This window comes from Cervus canadensis, chromosome 13, assembly GCF_019320065.1.
Source record: "Cervus canadensis isolate Bull #8, Minnesota chromosome 13, ASM1932006v1, whole genome shotgun sequence".
Taxonomy (NCBI): domain Eukaryota; kingdom Metazoa; phylum Chordata; class Mammalia; order Artiodactyla; family Cervidae; genus Cervus; species Cervus canadensis.
Genome location: NC_057398.1, coordinates 9,320,777 through 9,336,318, shown reverse-complemented (window position 1 = coordinate 9,336,318; position 15,542 = coordinate 9,320,777). Strand labels below are relative to the sequence as shown.

At 34.9% G+C, this 15,542-nt stretch overlaps 1 protein-coding gene across 2 annotated transcripts in view; it reads right to left on the bottom strand.

Moving 5' to 3' along the window:
* PPP2R5A (protein phosphatase 2 regulatory subunit B'alpha) overlaps positions 1-15,542 on the bottom strand; it is a 97,966-nt gene that overhangs the window by 5,068 nt on the left and 77,356 nt on the right. For both annotated transcript variants that reach the window (XM_043486202.1, XM_043486201.1), the window contains exons 4-8: positions 11,418-11,510; positions 7,005-7,135; positions 6,431-6,490; positions 5,407-5,515; positions 4,556-4,609 (exon numbers count right to left, since the gene is read on the bottom strand). In XM_043486202.1, the coding sequence (XP_043342137.1) occupies positions 4,556-4,609; positions 5,407-5,515; positions 6,431-6,490; positions 7,005-7,135; positions 11,418-11,510 (447 nt within the window). The remainder of the gene's footprint in view (positions 1-4,555; positions 4,610-5,406; positions 5,516-6,430; positions 6,491-7,004; positions 7,136-11,417; positions 11,511-15,542) is intronic.

Here is a 15,542-nt window from a genome sequence, read left to right as displayed (position 1 = left end):
ATTAACAGAATAATACTATCTACCCCATAAGTTATTCCAGAAATTCCAAAATGATTCAACTCTTTATAGTTATAGGTTAAAAGAGATGGAAAAAAAAAAAACTATATGATCATCTCAAAAGATTTTGAACAGTTGTTTGACTGACTGTATATTTTGATAACAATTTTGTAAGCCTGAACTAAGAATTTATCAGAAACCATCTGCAATCAACTTATATAATGATTCCTGGAAATAGGCAGTAAACCATTTGGGTCTGGTGCTTTTGGTAGAGGTAAATCTTTGACAGCCTTTTAAGTAAGTTTATAGTTATTGGTCTTGTCCAGTAATGAACACTCATTCAAATTAAAACTGGGGAAGAACACTGTTCTGGAGCCGATCCAGTAAGAACTTGATAAATAATGTTGGAAAGGAATACCAGAATTATACTTACTTGCCTAAGTGTATAAATATTAATTATATACCCCCCTTAAATAATAAAAGAACTGAAAAAGTACTAAAATGAGTAGGAAAATTCAGTATGTGGTCAGATAAAAGATAAATATATAAAAATCAATACCTTTAAAAAATATCAGTTATAATAATCAGATAATAATTAAAACAATTAAGGTATTAGCATGGAAACTGACAGAAAAGATATGACACAGAGGAGTGTCTAGACAGACTCAAGTATATACAAGGCTTAATATGTGACAAAGGTGGCCTTTCAGTTCCTGGAAGACAGCTACATTAGTCAATGAACTGGTGGTACTTGAACTGGTGGGTCACCAGTTAGAAAAAAAATGTAGCTCCTGTAGGAGGCAGACGCCTGAAAGAATCTCCTATGGTCCTGACTTCCTGAACTAACTCTCTTGTGTAGCCCTTCCCTTAAGTGTGGACTGGCCTGGGGACTTGCTTCTAACCAACAGAATGTGGCAAAAGGGACAGAATGTCATTTCCATGGGAAAGTGACAAAAGACTGTGACTTCCACCTTATGAACAGACTCTCCTGGGCCTTCTTGTCTTGCAAGCTTTGATGGAGCAAGTTGCTACGCTGGAGAGGCCCCTCATGCTAAGTTGCTTCAGTCGCGTCCGACTCTGTGACCCCATGGACTGTAACCCGCCAGGCTCCTCTGTCCACGGGATTCTCCAGGAAAGAAGACTGGAGTGGGTTGTGCTGCCCTCCTCCAGGGGATCTTCCCCACCCAGAGATCAAACCCATGACTCTTACATCGGCTGCACTGGCAGGCAGGTTCTTTACCACTAGCGCCACCTGGGAAGCCAGAGACGCCCAGGTACCAAGGAACTAAGGGTGGCTGCTCGCCAACTCCCAGTAGGAACAGCAGTCCCACAGCATGTGAAGAACTGGATGCTACCAGCAACCATCACATGAACTCAGAAGCCGCTCCTCCCTCATCTGAGACTTTACCTGGCCAACGCCTTGACTGCAGTCTTATGAAAGACCCTGAGACAGAGGACCCAGCTAAGTCATGCCTGGATTCTTGAGTTACAGAAACCATCCAATAATAAATGTTTGTTGTTTCAAGCCACTGAACTTTGTGACAATTTGTTATGCAGCAACAGAAGACGAATACAATTTCTTGTCCTTGTCACATGAAAATTTCAGTTTCCAATAGTGTGGTGGGTTGAATGGTGGCCCACAATCAGGTATGTTCATGTCCTAATTTCTATGAAATCTACTAATGTGACTTATTTGGAAAATGGGTCTTTACAGAATAATTAAGTTAAGGATCTCAAGGTGAAATCATTCTGGGTTATCTGGACGGGCCCTAAATCCAAAATGACGAGAATCCTTATACGATATTGGAGAGATGCAGCCGCAAACCAGGAGCGCCCGCAGACACCAGACACTACAAGGGGCAAGGAACCGAATGACCCCCCAGAGCACCCAGAGGGCACGCAGCCCCGATGACACCTTGTTTTTGGACTCTGGCTTTCAGAACTGTGAGAACACATTTCTGTCATTTTATTTTATTTATTTATTTTTTTATTTCTGTCATTTTAAACCACCAAGATGGTGGTAATTTGTCATGGCAGCCCTAGAAAAACATTATAGATGGAATAAAGTTTTTACATGTAAAAACTAAATCTGTAAAATAACTAGAACATGATACTAGAGAGTCTTTTTAGAATCTCAAAAGGTAGAAGGATTTTACTTAGCATGACACCAAAGCCAGAAGCTATAATGATGAATAGATTTACCAACATTACAAGTTTTTTTTAGTTCTTTAAAGAGGCAAATATTAAAAACAGTATATTCAAAGTTAAAAGGAAAACTCTAAATGGTTAAAAAAAATACTTGCAAAACACAACAGGCAAAGGCTTAAAAGTAGGCAAAGGACACAGAAATATAAATGACCAATAACTTTATAAGAGAATGGCTGTGATAATTTTAAAAATCCAATTAAAATATTTCATACCTATCAGATTAGCAAAAATTTAAAATACTGGTTGATGTGGGGAAACAGGCACTATCACATACTATACTCTGACCCAGAAACAGGTTTTAATTTCAGTAACTTGGTTTATTAAAAATATTACATACAGTAAACCTTATCTTTTTCTGGTGTGCAGTTCTGAGGCTATTTTAATACACACATTAAGATTTTTTTGCAACACTACAGACACGACAAAGAATAATTCCAACACACTAAAACATCTCCATACCCAGCAACATGTTTATAACAACAAAAACTCCAGTAACTCAAGTGTCCATGAATTGAGGATTAATTAAATATGTTATGGCAATTCATATAATGGAATTTGATGAAACTATGAAGCAGACTAATATGGCAAGATATCCATGTTATACTGAGAGGTGAAAAAACCCAGTCAGCATCTCCCACTGTTTACACATAAATATACATGCAGAAAAAATCTATAGAAATGTATTCACCAATTTGTATGGTTATCTTTAGGGGATCAGATTTCAAGGAATTCCTTCACATTATGCTTTATGATTTGTCTTGTGTGAATCGACACATTACTTTGATAAATGAATGTAACAATAAAGTCATTTCCATTTTGGAAAATAAAATAATTTCAATACAAGATCTAGGAACATGAAAAATGTAACAAACCAGCCAAACTTCTGACTTATTTACAATTTGTAGGAAGCCTTGATATGAATGCCAGACTTCTAGAAAATGATTATTAGGGCTCAAACCCAAGTACTATGGCCATAATTTTGGTGCTAGGATGGCCTAGAGTAGTAATTCCAAGATCTCTACTATCTGCAGATCTTAATGAATTGAAAAATATTTTCCTTTGTCAACTTGGACATTTTACCTCCTCGTGCTGCTCCTATTGCTATTAACTCAATTCACCTAAGTCAGATGTCTGGCCCTAATCCCTCTCCCTAACCTTTCACTCTTTAAAAAGAAATCAGCTATCTCCCAAATCCACTCCATATTAACTTAATCATATTTAATGTATATCTGTTTATTAGCCACCAAACATAAACCATATTATGGGCTTTCTTTCTCTAGTTCTAATATGTTATCATGGATTTCTATTAAGTTTTAATCCACTTTAGAGGTTAATGTGGTTTTATGTAAGTACTGGGCTTCTAATTCTCCTATTTGTCTTTAAAAACTGTTTTTAGCTATTTCAGAAAGAACTGCAAATCTAAAAAGTCTAAAGCTCTAAATATCAGCAAGTGGAAAAATACCTTTTGTTCCTCTACACACAAAAAACTCAAGTCAAAGGAAGACTAAGTATGTAATTTTTTCAAGTGCCCCTAGCCTCAGAAAGTTCTAATACGAAGAAAATCATATAATTTAAATCCTTCAAGCCCTGTGCTATTTGTCAAGAACTCTTATTAGTTTAACTATTTAGACTTAGAATACCTAGAAGACACTCTCTCAGAATTTCACCAAGGTTGAAACATTGTTTTCTAAGTTTTTATCCTTTCCTGTTTCTCCCTAAACTTATCTTTTGTTTTTCTAGAATCTTCAGTCAATTTTCATGGTAACATTTTTATTCTCTCCTGAATCTTTGTATTAATAGATAATTAGTAAGCAGGAGAATTCTAAGACTAAATTGCTATGCTGAAAAAGTAAATAATCTTTACTCCAAGATTATAGCTCAGTCACCAAAGACAAGGAAATATTTTCAATCCCTATCACATGGTTTATCATAAATAAGAGGGAAAATCCTATTTCTAAAGGTAAAACAAAATTCGAGGAAATAGTTTTGGAACCCTTAGAGTATGTTTTAATTTTAAAAGGTGAATGAAGATGAAAAAGACCACCACTGAAGATAGTAAATGTATAAAAGATTTCACTGTAGTCATTTGAGCCTGTCATCACACATCTTAACTACTATATATTAATTTTAACCTATATTTGTTATTCAAGACACATAATTCATGAGAACTTGCCATCCCATTCTCATTCTTTAAATACAGATTAACCTCACTTTCCTTCTTCCTTCTTTCCTGATTTTAATTTAAAATATGTTACTACAACTGTTTGGTAGAACTATAAGGGTATAAAAGGAAGCTAAAACAAAATGCTATGATATAGACCAAAACCATAAAAATAAATAAAACACTTACGGGTTCTGTTAGTGTTGTATCTTTCTCCAGGAACTGTACAACACAGTAGGCTAGCTAAAATGCAAGGGACAGTTTATAAATATTACTGAATGAAATAACATTTAGTAAGGCAGGATTTTTATATTTAGCTAACAAAACTACTTCATTTTAACAAACTTCAGTTTATGGCAATATATAAAAATAAATATACCCATAATTATATAAATAACTTCTACTTTAAAAAGATGTCCTTTTTTCAGTAGTAACTTCTGAATATTAACTGAACTATTAAAGAAAATGTAGTTGGGCATATCAATCTTTTGATATCATTGAGGCAGTAGACCAGTTCTTTGGGGAATTAAAAGTAACTGTCTTTGTCTTATAAATCAGAAATGTAACCATAGCCCACTAAATAAACAGATAGATGAGTAAGGCTGAGTGAAATAAGACTAGCGCTAACATTTTAGTTTTTTAGCATGTTTCTAACATGTATGCCTATGCTGATATGATATTCTCTGAGTGTTAATAAAAGAAACCAAAATCATTCTCTAACTAGGTCATGGACGCTAGACAGAACATTCTGCAAATATGTGGGATGTATTCAAAGTCACACAGTTAATTAGGTCAGGGTCTCGACTAGAAAAGAACTTGATTTTTCCTATATCTATACTTAAAATGCATTGAGCTTATTTAAGAATACTAAATACCATCATGCTTTAAAAATTATGATATAATTAAAAATTTGCTTTGGGCAACTTACAAAGCAAATTGCTTAAGTATACTTAAAATTTCCACCTCAGTATTTCTCAGTTTCTCTGCCTTTATATCGGTTTTTGAAACAATGTTCATTTCACCTGAAATCTGCTACTTACCTGAGCATGAAACAAAGCTAATCCTTTTGCAGTATGCATAGGAATAAGAACCTTCATTAGAAATTGTTTATGTTCTGCTTTCAGTGGCAATGCAAAGCCATTGATAATACTGGAGGGAAAAAAAGGCAGGGGAAGGGTTACGTAGTTACTACTTTATTTCTAAGTTATTACATCCCCAAGTACATAGGAATTGCTCTGCTTCAGGCCTGGTGTTGAATGACTTACTTATCTGCAACCTAAGTTAGACAGACTATCACTAGGAAGCCTGTTCCTCTAAGTCATGCAGTGGTCCCCAAAGAAAATGAGAACTGCCAATTTAATGTCCCAGTAAGAAATTTTACGTTTTCTATAAAGCCTATCACTTATTTATGCCTTTATTTTTCTTCTCTAAAGCACAGGAGAGTCAATATCAATATTGTTAGAATTTTCAATATATGCTGAAGTAAATGGGTAGTTTCTCTTACTTTACTGGAAGTTCTGAAATTAAGAACAGTTCTCTCCGTAATCATGCCGTAAATATTAACAGAGGAGACTAAAACCATTCTTTAAATAGAGGGTCTAAACTCTCAGGTTAATACTGCTATGTGGTGAACAAGAAGGCAGAAAAGTTCACAGAACTAAAATCAAAGGCTATAGATTCTTCTAAAAAGAACAGATGTATGGGAATGGTCCATCAACATTGGAACAAGAACTCCTATAACTTCATCAAAGATTCACTATAGCTTATTTCATCTCTTCCCAATCAGATCCTGTGAACTTCTGAGGCGGTCTGGCAAGATTAGGCATAAAATACGCCACAGTTTCAAAAGCAGGACGTCTGCTCTGAAACAGACGCTTTGTGTGGACCACTTTAATGTGCTGACCCCCTAAACAGCTACAGTAAGAATTCAGTTGAGAAACTATGCCTTACACCATATATTCAAATTCTAAAATGTGAAATAATTTCTCTAATCCCAGCTAATACTTTCATACATAAAGCATTCAAAGCTACTTAATTCTTAAAAAGAACAAAAAACTAACTTACCTTCCTAAAATTTCAAGGAGTTCAGCAACACCATTGAAATGTTCTGTTTCATATATAAACCTGAATTTAAAACAAAGATATAAAGAAAAATACCAGAAAACTAAACTGAATGAAAGATGCAAGACGGTACAAAGATTAAAGAAAAACCTAATTCTGAAGCACCTACTTAATGATTTCATTTATAAAGTAGTCAAGATAGGGTCCACATACATTTAATTAGCTTTGTCAGAACATCAACTGAAAATACTTTAAGAGCTATTGATTTAAACAGTATTTATACAGATTTTTTTTAAACAAGTGCTCAAACAAATTCTTCTCAATAAAATTTAAACATGAATAACATTTGTATTATCTATTAGAAACTGTCATTAGTACTATCCACTTAGATGAGAAGTTACAAGAAAAAGTTAGATGCAATCTAATGATATCCACAAAATAGGCTAGAAATGACTCAACTACTATCAGTTAAGTTTGTTTTTAAGTTTCAGACATTAAAAACTAACCTAAAGAAATTGGAATAAAAAAAATATGGAAGGGAAAAAAAGTGCTATATATGAATATACAAACAATATACCTGAGGAAAATGTTGTTAATTTGTTTTCTGATGAACGCTCTTAATCCAAGAAATTTCCCATAAATTCGATGTAGAACAGTCTTCAGGAAGTCACGTTCTCTGGGATCTTCACTATCAAAAAGCTCCAGGAGCTTTAAAAAAAATCTGAGAAATTACTTTTTAAAAATAATCGAGCTAACACTTCACTCTAATTTTGATTTTAAGATAACCCACAAAAATCTTTGTATTTTTTTAAAAGACTCTGCGCCTTATCAGATTCACTTAATTATTGCTAAATAATGGCACTAAAGAAAAGCTTAAGGAGTATTTCTTTTATTTCATTTTGAAAAAGAAGGCACAATAAATCAAATAAACACTTCAAAAAATAAAGTGTAATTTTTTTTTGCCTTCCCACTCATTTTAAAATTCTGTCCTACTCTTGACTACTAAACATAGCTCATAATTTTAAACTTGAAATTTGAGACTTTTTTAAAATGTTTTTTGATAGTATGTCAAAACTACACATAGAATCTTAAGCTTGTAGATTGCAAATTGTTAAAAAAATAAGTTTAAATTACTGTGTTTTAAATGAAAAGTTGAATTTTCTTAAGAAAAAATATATACCTATTTATAAAATACAATTACCTATAAAGTCATCAAGGAATTTTATGTTCTGTACTTTGGGATTGTTATTAGGTTGGTGCAAAAGTAATTGTTGTTTTGCACTGTTGAAACCTGCTGTTTGATATTGGAATACATTTTTAAGTAAATGTGGTTATGTTATATATCATTTTAACACATCTTTCTTGCTTTATGTTTTTTTGCTAATAAAGCCCAATGACTTATTACTTGCTGTTTATTCTATATTTAGACTATGGAAATGATGTTAGACCAAAAGCAAACTCGAGCGATTTTTCTATTTGAGTTCAAAATGGATCGTAAAGCAGCAGAGACAACTCACAACATTAACAATGCATTTGGCCCAGGAACTGCTAACAAATGTACAGGCCGTGGTGGTTCAAGAAGTTTCGCAAAGAAGATGAGAACCTTGAAGATAAGGAACACCGTGGCTGGCCACTGGAAACTGACAATGATCAGTTGAGAGCAACATTGAAACAGATCCTTTTACAACTACGTGAGAAGTTGCTGAAGAGCTCAACGTCGTTGACCATCGTACAGTTGTTTGGCATTTGAAGGAAATTGGCAAGGTGAAAAAGCTCAGTAAGTGGGTGCCTCATGAGCTGACCGCAAATCATAAAGATAGTCAGTTTGAAGTGTTGTCTTCTCTTATTCTATAATACATCAATGAACCATTTCTCGATTGGATTGTTGACGTGCACCAAAAAGTGGATTTTAAACAACAACTGCTGATGACCAGCTCAGTGGCTGGACTGAGAAAAAGCTCCAAAGCATTTCCCAAAGCCAAACTTGCACCATAAAAAGGTCATGGTCACTGTTTAGTCTGACCCACCACAGCTTTCTGAATTCCAGAGAAACCATTACACCTGAAAAGTATGCTCAGCAAATCAACAAGATCACCAAAAACTGCAATATCTGCAGTGAGCATTGGAACAGAAAGGGCCCAATTCTTCTCCATGACAATGCCTGACTGCAAGTCCCAAAATCAATGCTTCAAAAGTTGAATGAATTGGGCTACAAAGTTTTGCCTCATCTGCCATATTCACCTGACCTCCTGACAACCCACTACCATTTCTTCAAGCATCTCGACAACTTTTTTCAGGGAAAATGCTTCCACAACCAGCAGAAGGCAAAAAATGCTTTTCAAGACTTCGTTGAATCCTAAAGCATGGATTTTTACAGGAATAAACAAACATATCTCACTGGCAAAAATGTGTTGATTTGTAATGGTTCCTATTTTATTAATAAAGATGTATTTGAGCATAGTTATAATGATTTAAAATTCACAGTCCAAAACTGCAATTACTTTTTCATCAATCTAATAATTACTGTCATGATAGCAACCTCTGAACCTTAAGTTTTTTTTTCCATTCTGTATTAAATTAGATGTAATTGTTAATTTGTGTATCTCTTCTACAAGAGTGGGTATTCTTTGAGAGCAGTGATAACTTCAGTCATAATCCTAAAGTGTCTTGCTTATTGTCTGCATTTGGTGTTTGCCAGATTATTAAGTACTGCATGAGGTTCCAGCTAAAAATAATCCATAAAGCATAAGGATTTGTATTATTATACCTAATTAAGTCACTTCAAATTATTCTAATTAAAATAGCTAAGTTATTCACTTAAGACACTCAAATACAAGTTTCTGATGTTGGGTTTACTTGGAAAATATGCTTTGAAATTAATAAAAGGAATCCTTAATTATTTAGGTCACTATGTCTAATTCAAGAACAAATATAATATAATACAAGTTGATCCTCGGGGTCAACGTGAAGTATTAGAGAACAGTTGTTAGCTAAGTAGAAAATCTATTTAAGTAAATATTTTGAAATATTATAATATAAATAAAATAATTTGTTTTATATGATCAAATTTATAATCTATTTATATGTAATCAAATCCTGATTGTGCCATCTTCCAGCTCTGCAAATTTGGACATGATCTAGCTCTTTACATAACAGCAGATAAGGGCAGTGCCTGGCACATAAAAAGCACTAAACAATTCTTAGCTTCCTCCTTTGGGAAATGATTTGAGCATAACCTGGAATTATATACTTGTTTTCTTCTCTTACAATAACAAACGTCCAAATTTATACTTCAGATTTTTCTCCTGTACTTCTAAGTCTTAAACTTACCACCTAATTAAATAATTTCAAAATATAAAAGCCAAGAAATGTCATAGTAGTATTTATTAAAGCAACACACTATGAATACCTCAGAGCAATGATCTGTGAAAGCACAGTGATATAAACTGCTAGAAACAAATTACGGGGCCTTGGCTTCTCGGATAATTCAGGCATTTAGAGTAGAAGGTAGAAAATGGGTCCTATCCTACCAGCTTTCTTCCTGCTCCCCCTCAAAACCCCTGAATAATCCAGCAGCCAAAATACCTCAAGTTCCAGGGTGAAGAAGCCCTACGGCAACTATTCCACTCAACCTGATATTATCTTAAATACAATTTAACACAGCATTACTAAAGTTCCTTAATACACTGTATTTCCTCCATAGCACACGAGAACTACAGAAGGAAACATGCATTCATCTCTAATACCAAAATAACATAGCTCCATTTAATGACTGCTTCTAACTTGGTATTGAAATGAGATTAAGATTTTACAGTTAACACACACTTAGTATTTCTTGAAGAAATACTTGAAAGGTTAAAGGACAATGATAATGTTCTTCATTTATCAATACTTCACAGCAACTAGTGAAAATACTTTACGTGGTAACTACGGCAGATGACCAGAAATTAACTCCAATATGTGGAGCTCATGTTGGTATAAGCTTTATTCTAGGGGACACACAATGGTGGGAAGAAGGCAGCAAAGGTCCTTGTAATGATCTTTAATCCTGGCCTCAAAAAAAAAAAAAAAAAAAAAAAAAATCCTGGCCTCAGCACTTCATCACTACCCTTCCACTCATCCTCTGCCTTTCTTTAATATGCTAATTACTTTAGAAAAGGAGAGTATCAAATTCCTAATGAGACCTCACTCACAGCTAAGTACTTCAAAAGAGAAAATGGACTCAGAGAAGTTTGGTCCAAAAATTCACAATTTTGTCTAGGGCCAGCAAAGTCCTTTGTATTTGAAAGATGCCTTTTTTTTTTTTTTTTTTTTTTGGGAAAGATGCCTGTAAATTATTGGAAAGATTTTGAAAATAAAAATGAACACATTCTAAGAAACTAATTTTAAGTATTAGGTTACAAAAAAAAACCCCAAGCCCCAGCTAACAATCAACTTATAAAAAGAAAGAAGGTATCACATATATTTAGCGCCCTTCCTTCCTAAGTATTTTATCTGTGGTTCAGGAACTGGGAGGCTAGAATTCATAAGGTGGGAAGGAGTAGGGGAGAAAAGTGACATAGTGACATAAAGCCCAAACTTCTAAAAATAATTCCATATTTATTTTTCCCCCTCTCTGTCACAGTGCTTAGAACCATATGTCAAGTTCAAGCTCAAAGACTTAAAAATTTAAAAAATGCTTTCCCCTTAGTTATACCAAATTTTCTCAGTTAGATATTCCAACAAGGCTTGCTTTTCTGGTCTTCATAAAACAACTATGAAAATTTAGGATTTAGACAGGATAATTTAATTGATATAAGAGAAGGCGAATCTTGATTAAAAATATTCCTGTATTCTCAAAGCTACTTTACTTTTATTCTCATCATCTGGCAAGAATATTAGGTGCTGTTAAAAAGAAATCCTTAAAGTTTTGAAAGACCATTTTAATCCCAAGTTAATAAATCACTGCTGAAATGAATGTAAGGAAATTTAAGACAGAAGAATTCCTTACCTGTTGTACAAATTTCTGATCAATGTATCGCTTTGCAATGCTAGGTTGGAAATCAGGGCTCTCCAAAAATCTCAAGAAGAATTCATACACCAACTGAAGGACAAAATGAAATAAAAGCCAAGATGAAGCCTATCATAGAATTCACCCTATGTGAATTCATATCAAAAACACACCTCCTTTAACAACTCAGTAATGAGATTTCAGATCTCATTATAAAAAGGGGTGAATTGGTAACAGTTTTTTCAAAACTAAATATATACGCACAATTTGCTCTCCTAAGTTGGTACATTTTGGATTTATTGCTTTGCATCATTCATTGAAAATATTAACTTACAGGAGCCAGAAAACAAAGACGATGCCCATAAAATATTTAAGTCAGAAGACTATTTTGCACTCCATACTCACTGGGAACCTTTCTTCAGTGGTCTACCAAACTACCTCAGCTTAATTTCCAGAGTTCCTTAAATGCAGGATCAGGAACCTCCAGATAAGAATAAACTGAATTGTAAGGGACAGTGTATCAGTATCAGTTTTAAAAAAGAGAAAAATTTCAAGTCCTTCTATATAAAACTACAGTGGGAAAAAAGTAACTAAATCGAAACCAGGATATCTAATCCGCACTTTAGAAATAATTAACCAAATCACATAAGTGCAGGGCTCAGAAATAAATGTCTGTGCACCACAGCGAATAAACTAAACGCCCTAATAAGCCTCTACTTAAAAAGTGCTAAGCATCTTAAAAATACAGTACTTCCCTCTTAACCTTCAGTGCTAAGTTCTAAGCACCACCTCCCGATGACTGAAACCCTGAATGGCACTGGACCCTTTTCTGTTCATGGCTTCCCTCCACAAATTTAATGCCTTTTCCAGCTTAACTGAGCACTCACCACGCACTGTGGCCATAATTTTTGTAGTCTGAGGTGTGACGGCAAAACCAGCGTGATTTTTTTTTCCTTCCTCAGAATTTCACAGATAGAATACTTATCACCACAGATCTTAGCAACGTCAGCATATGCTTTCTTTCTTTCCTTATTCAATTGAGAACTTTCACCTTTTCCTTAAAGCACTTTACAGCTTCTCTCTGGCATACCTAAAGGTTGTTGTTGTTTAGTCGCTAAATCGTGTCCAGCTCTGCGACCCATGGACTGTAGCCCACCAGGCTCCTCTGTCCATGGGATTTCCCAGGCAAGAATATTGGAGTGGGTTGCCATTTCCTTCTCCCAGGGATCTTTCCAAGCCAGGGATCAAACTCCTGCATTGGCAGGTGCATACTTTAGCCCCAAAATCAGGGTTACTTGAAGACAAGTAGTGCAATACCATGACAGTCAATTTGGTAACAGAGGTAGAGCTGGACATGACTTAGTGACTGAACAACAATCACCACCATCAGAAACCCTAAGCAAAGGGGTCTTAAGAACTTCTGGGTTGGTGAACACATCAAGGTGCTAAGAGGGTGGCACATGGAAAACCCAAGCCCTTTGCCGCACCTTACAGTATGCATGCCTCTCTTCATTTGGCTGTTTCTGAGTTTTATCCTTTATAATAAACTGGTAACAGTAAGTAAAGTGATTCCTTGAGGTCTGTGAGCTCTTATAACAAATTACTGAACTGGAAGAGTGGGTCATGGTAACCTCAGATTTATAGCCAGTTAGTTAGACGGATGGGAGGCCCAGAATCATGACTGTCATCTTCAGTGAAGAACAGTCTTATTGGACTGAGCCCTTCACCCTAGAGGTCCTTGCTAACTGCGGGTAGTTAGTATCAGAATGAATAAACTATAGGACACCCAGTGAGAATTGGAGAATTTCTTGGTGTGGAAAATCTATATATTTGGCATCAGAAATGTTGGGGGTAGAAAAAACAAGTCTTCCTTTAGCTACATTTAGTATGAACAGATAGTAGGCACGGTAAAGCTCATTCACTTATTGGGGAGGTAAGACAAAAATAAAAACATATAAGATGGTATATACATAAGAACTATGAGTGCAGGAGATATTCAGAAAAGGGCTATATCACTGTGGCATAAGGTCAACAGGGAAAGTTTTAAGGAGGACACACAATTTGAGTCCTGCATGAGATTTAATTTTGGACAAGAAGAAAGAGGAGGGCTTTTATAAGATAAGTAGAACCTGTCTCAAGAAGACGATAGTGTAGGGGAGAAGCTGGTGGGTATGGAATCAAGAGATGCAGAATCTTTATGCAGATCCCAAGTTAAAAGCCATGGTAAGGTGGGACCAAGTCAATCCTGAGTCAAGGATGGCATACATTAACCTATATACTCTCCCTCTTAAGATGTGCATCAGAAATTAATTTTAACAGTAATAGCATGTCTTTTGGGAAACTTACATGACATCAAGCTCCAGATCAAAATGCACCCTCTACATCACATACCCAGTTGAAACCTGCACTTATCACAGATATGACATGTTATTTCTTATAGAGCTTTCATCAGCATTGTTTACCTGACACAGTGAACATTAATTAAGCAACCAGTCAGGATTCGCAGCGAATTGCTTTTACGCTACCAACTTAGCACCACTGAAGAGATGATGACAAAAAGTTAAACACATGTTGAATAATCCCAATCAGGAGCAGAATAAACACGAGTGATCTACAGAGCTAAGACTAAGACTAAGACTGGCACAACTAAGACTACGTTTCTATAAAACTGCATCCTATCTCCACAGTCACTCTCTCTATACCCTTTATCCTGAACTATTGTTTTATTTTATTGTATCTATCACACCCTGACATAGTATTAGTTATTCTTTCCCCCAAGAATGTAAGACAGTTTGCTTATTAGTTCAATACTTTACCCCCAATATTTAGAGTAATGCCTAAAAACAACAGATAAGTATTTGCTGAATGAAAACTCACGGCTGCTGAGAAACTATTTCTGTATTAAAGTTTCTCTATCTTCTTCCACATGAAAAATTGATTTGCCCCAAGAACCTAAGAAACCATACTGCAAAAGAGAACAGATACTTTCAGCAATGAGTTTAATGCTCTAACAAAATGGCAAACTTCATGCATGCTCAGTGTATGGCTGGTCTTCCTAGCCCTATAAGCCAAAAAGCACCCTAAAAACTGATAACTAAGACAACTAAAAACTATAAGGAATGAAGGATAATCTTCCCTTTCTACTCAGTACTGTGTATTTCCTATGATAGTTAAAATATATAAAATTCTGGTCTTAACCAATAAAAGGTTCTAGAAGGTACAACACAGAACAGCATAAATTATTAATGTATTTGTAATGTATTACTGTATTTGAAAATAAGACTTATACAGAAAGCTAAAGGAACTAGAAATGTTTGACCTAGAAAGGCAAAGATTTAAAAGCAACTTTAATGATTTGCAAATATACAAAAGGCTCTTTTTTCAAGGAATATGTTGACTGAACGTTTTCCAACCTCTATTAAGAGGAAGCTAACTTAAATGGAGTTTTAAAAATTCATCTAATATTTGATTGAATTTATGTAAGAATTAACATACACTAAACTAAATAAATTAGAGACAGTAAGTGCCTAGAACATTGCCTGCATGTGTGCCAAGTCGCTTCAGTCATGTCCAGTTCTGTGTGACCCTATGGACTGTAATCCACCAGGCTTCTCTGTCCATGGGATTCTCCAGGCAAGAATATTGGAATGTGCTGCCATGCAACCCAGGGGATCTTTCCAACCCAAGGATCAAGCCCACATCTCTCACATCTCCTGCATTGGCAGGCAGGTTCTTTACCACTAGTGCCACCTGTTGCCAAGGACATAGCAAACACTAACAAAATCCTAGTTGTGTAAGAATCTTTTTCTCCCCTCTGTAATCCTTTTAAAAGTAAGACATATTCTGCGTGAACCCTGAACAGCTTGTATAGGATCAACCTGTTTTCCTCCAGCTTTTAACTATAATAATAAAAAAGATAATTAACAACATATAACTATGATAAAAAGTTTAAAGTAATAAAAATATTTCTCAATCTTAAATAAGGATAAAAGATGTTTCTTTTCTATTTCTGTGTGTAAGTGTTAGTACATTAAGCTATGGTTCCTACAATTTTAGATTCTGAGAACATGCAAATATTTAAAATATAGTATCTGGTTGAGAAGTATTTGAACATGAAGGTGTACA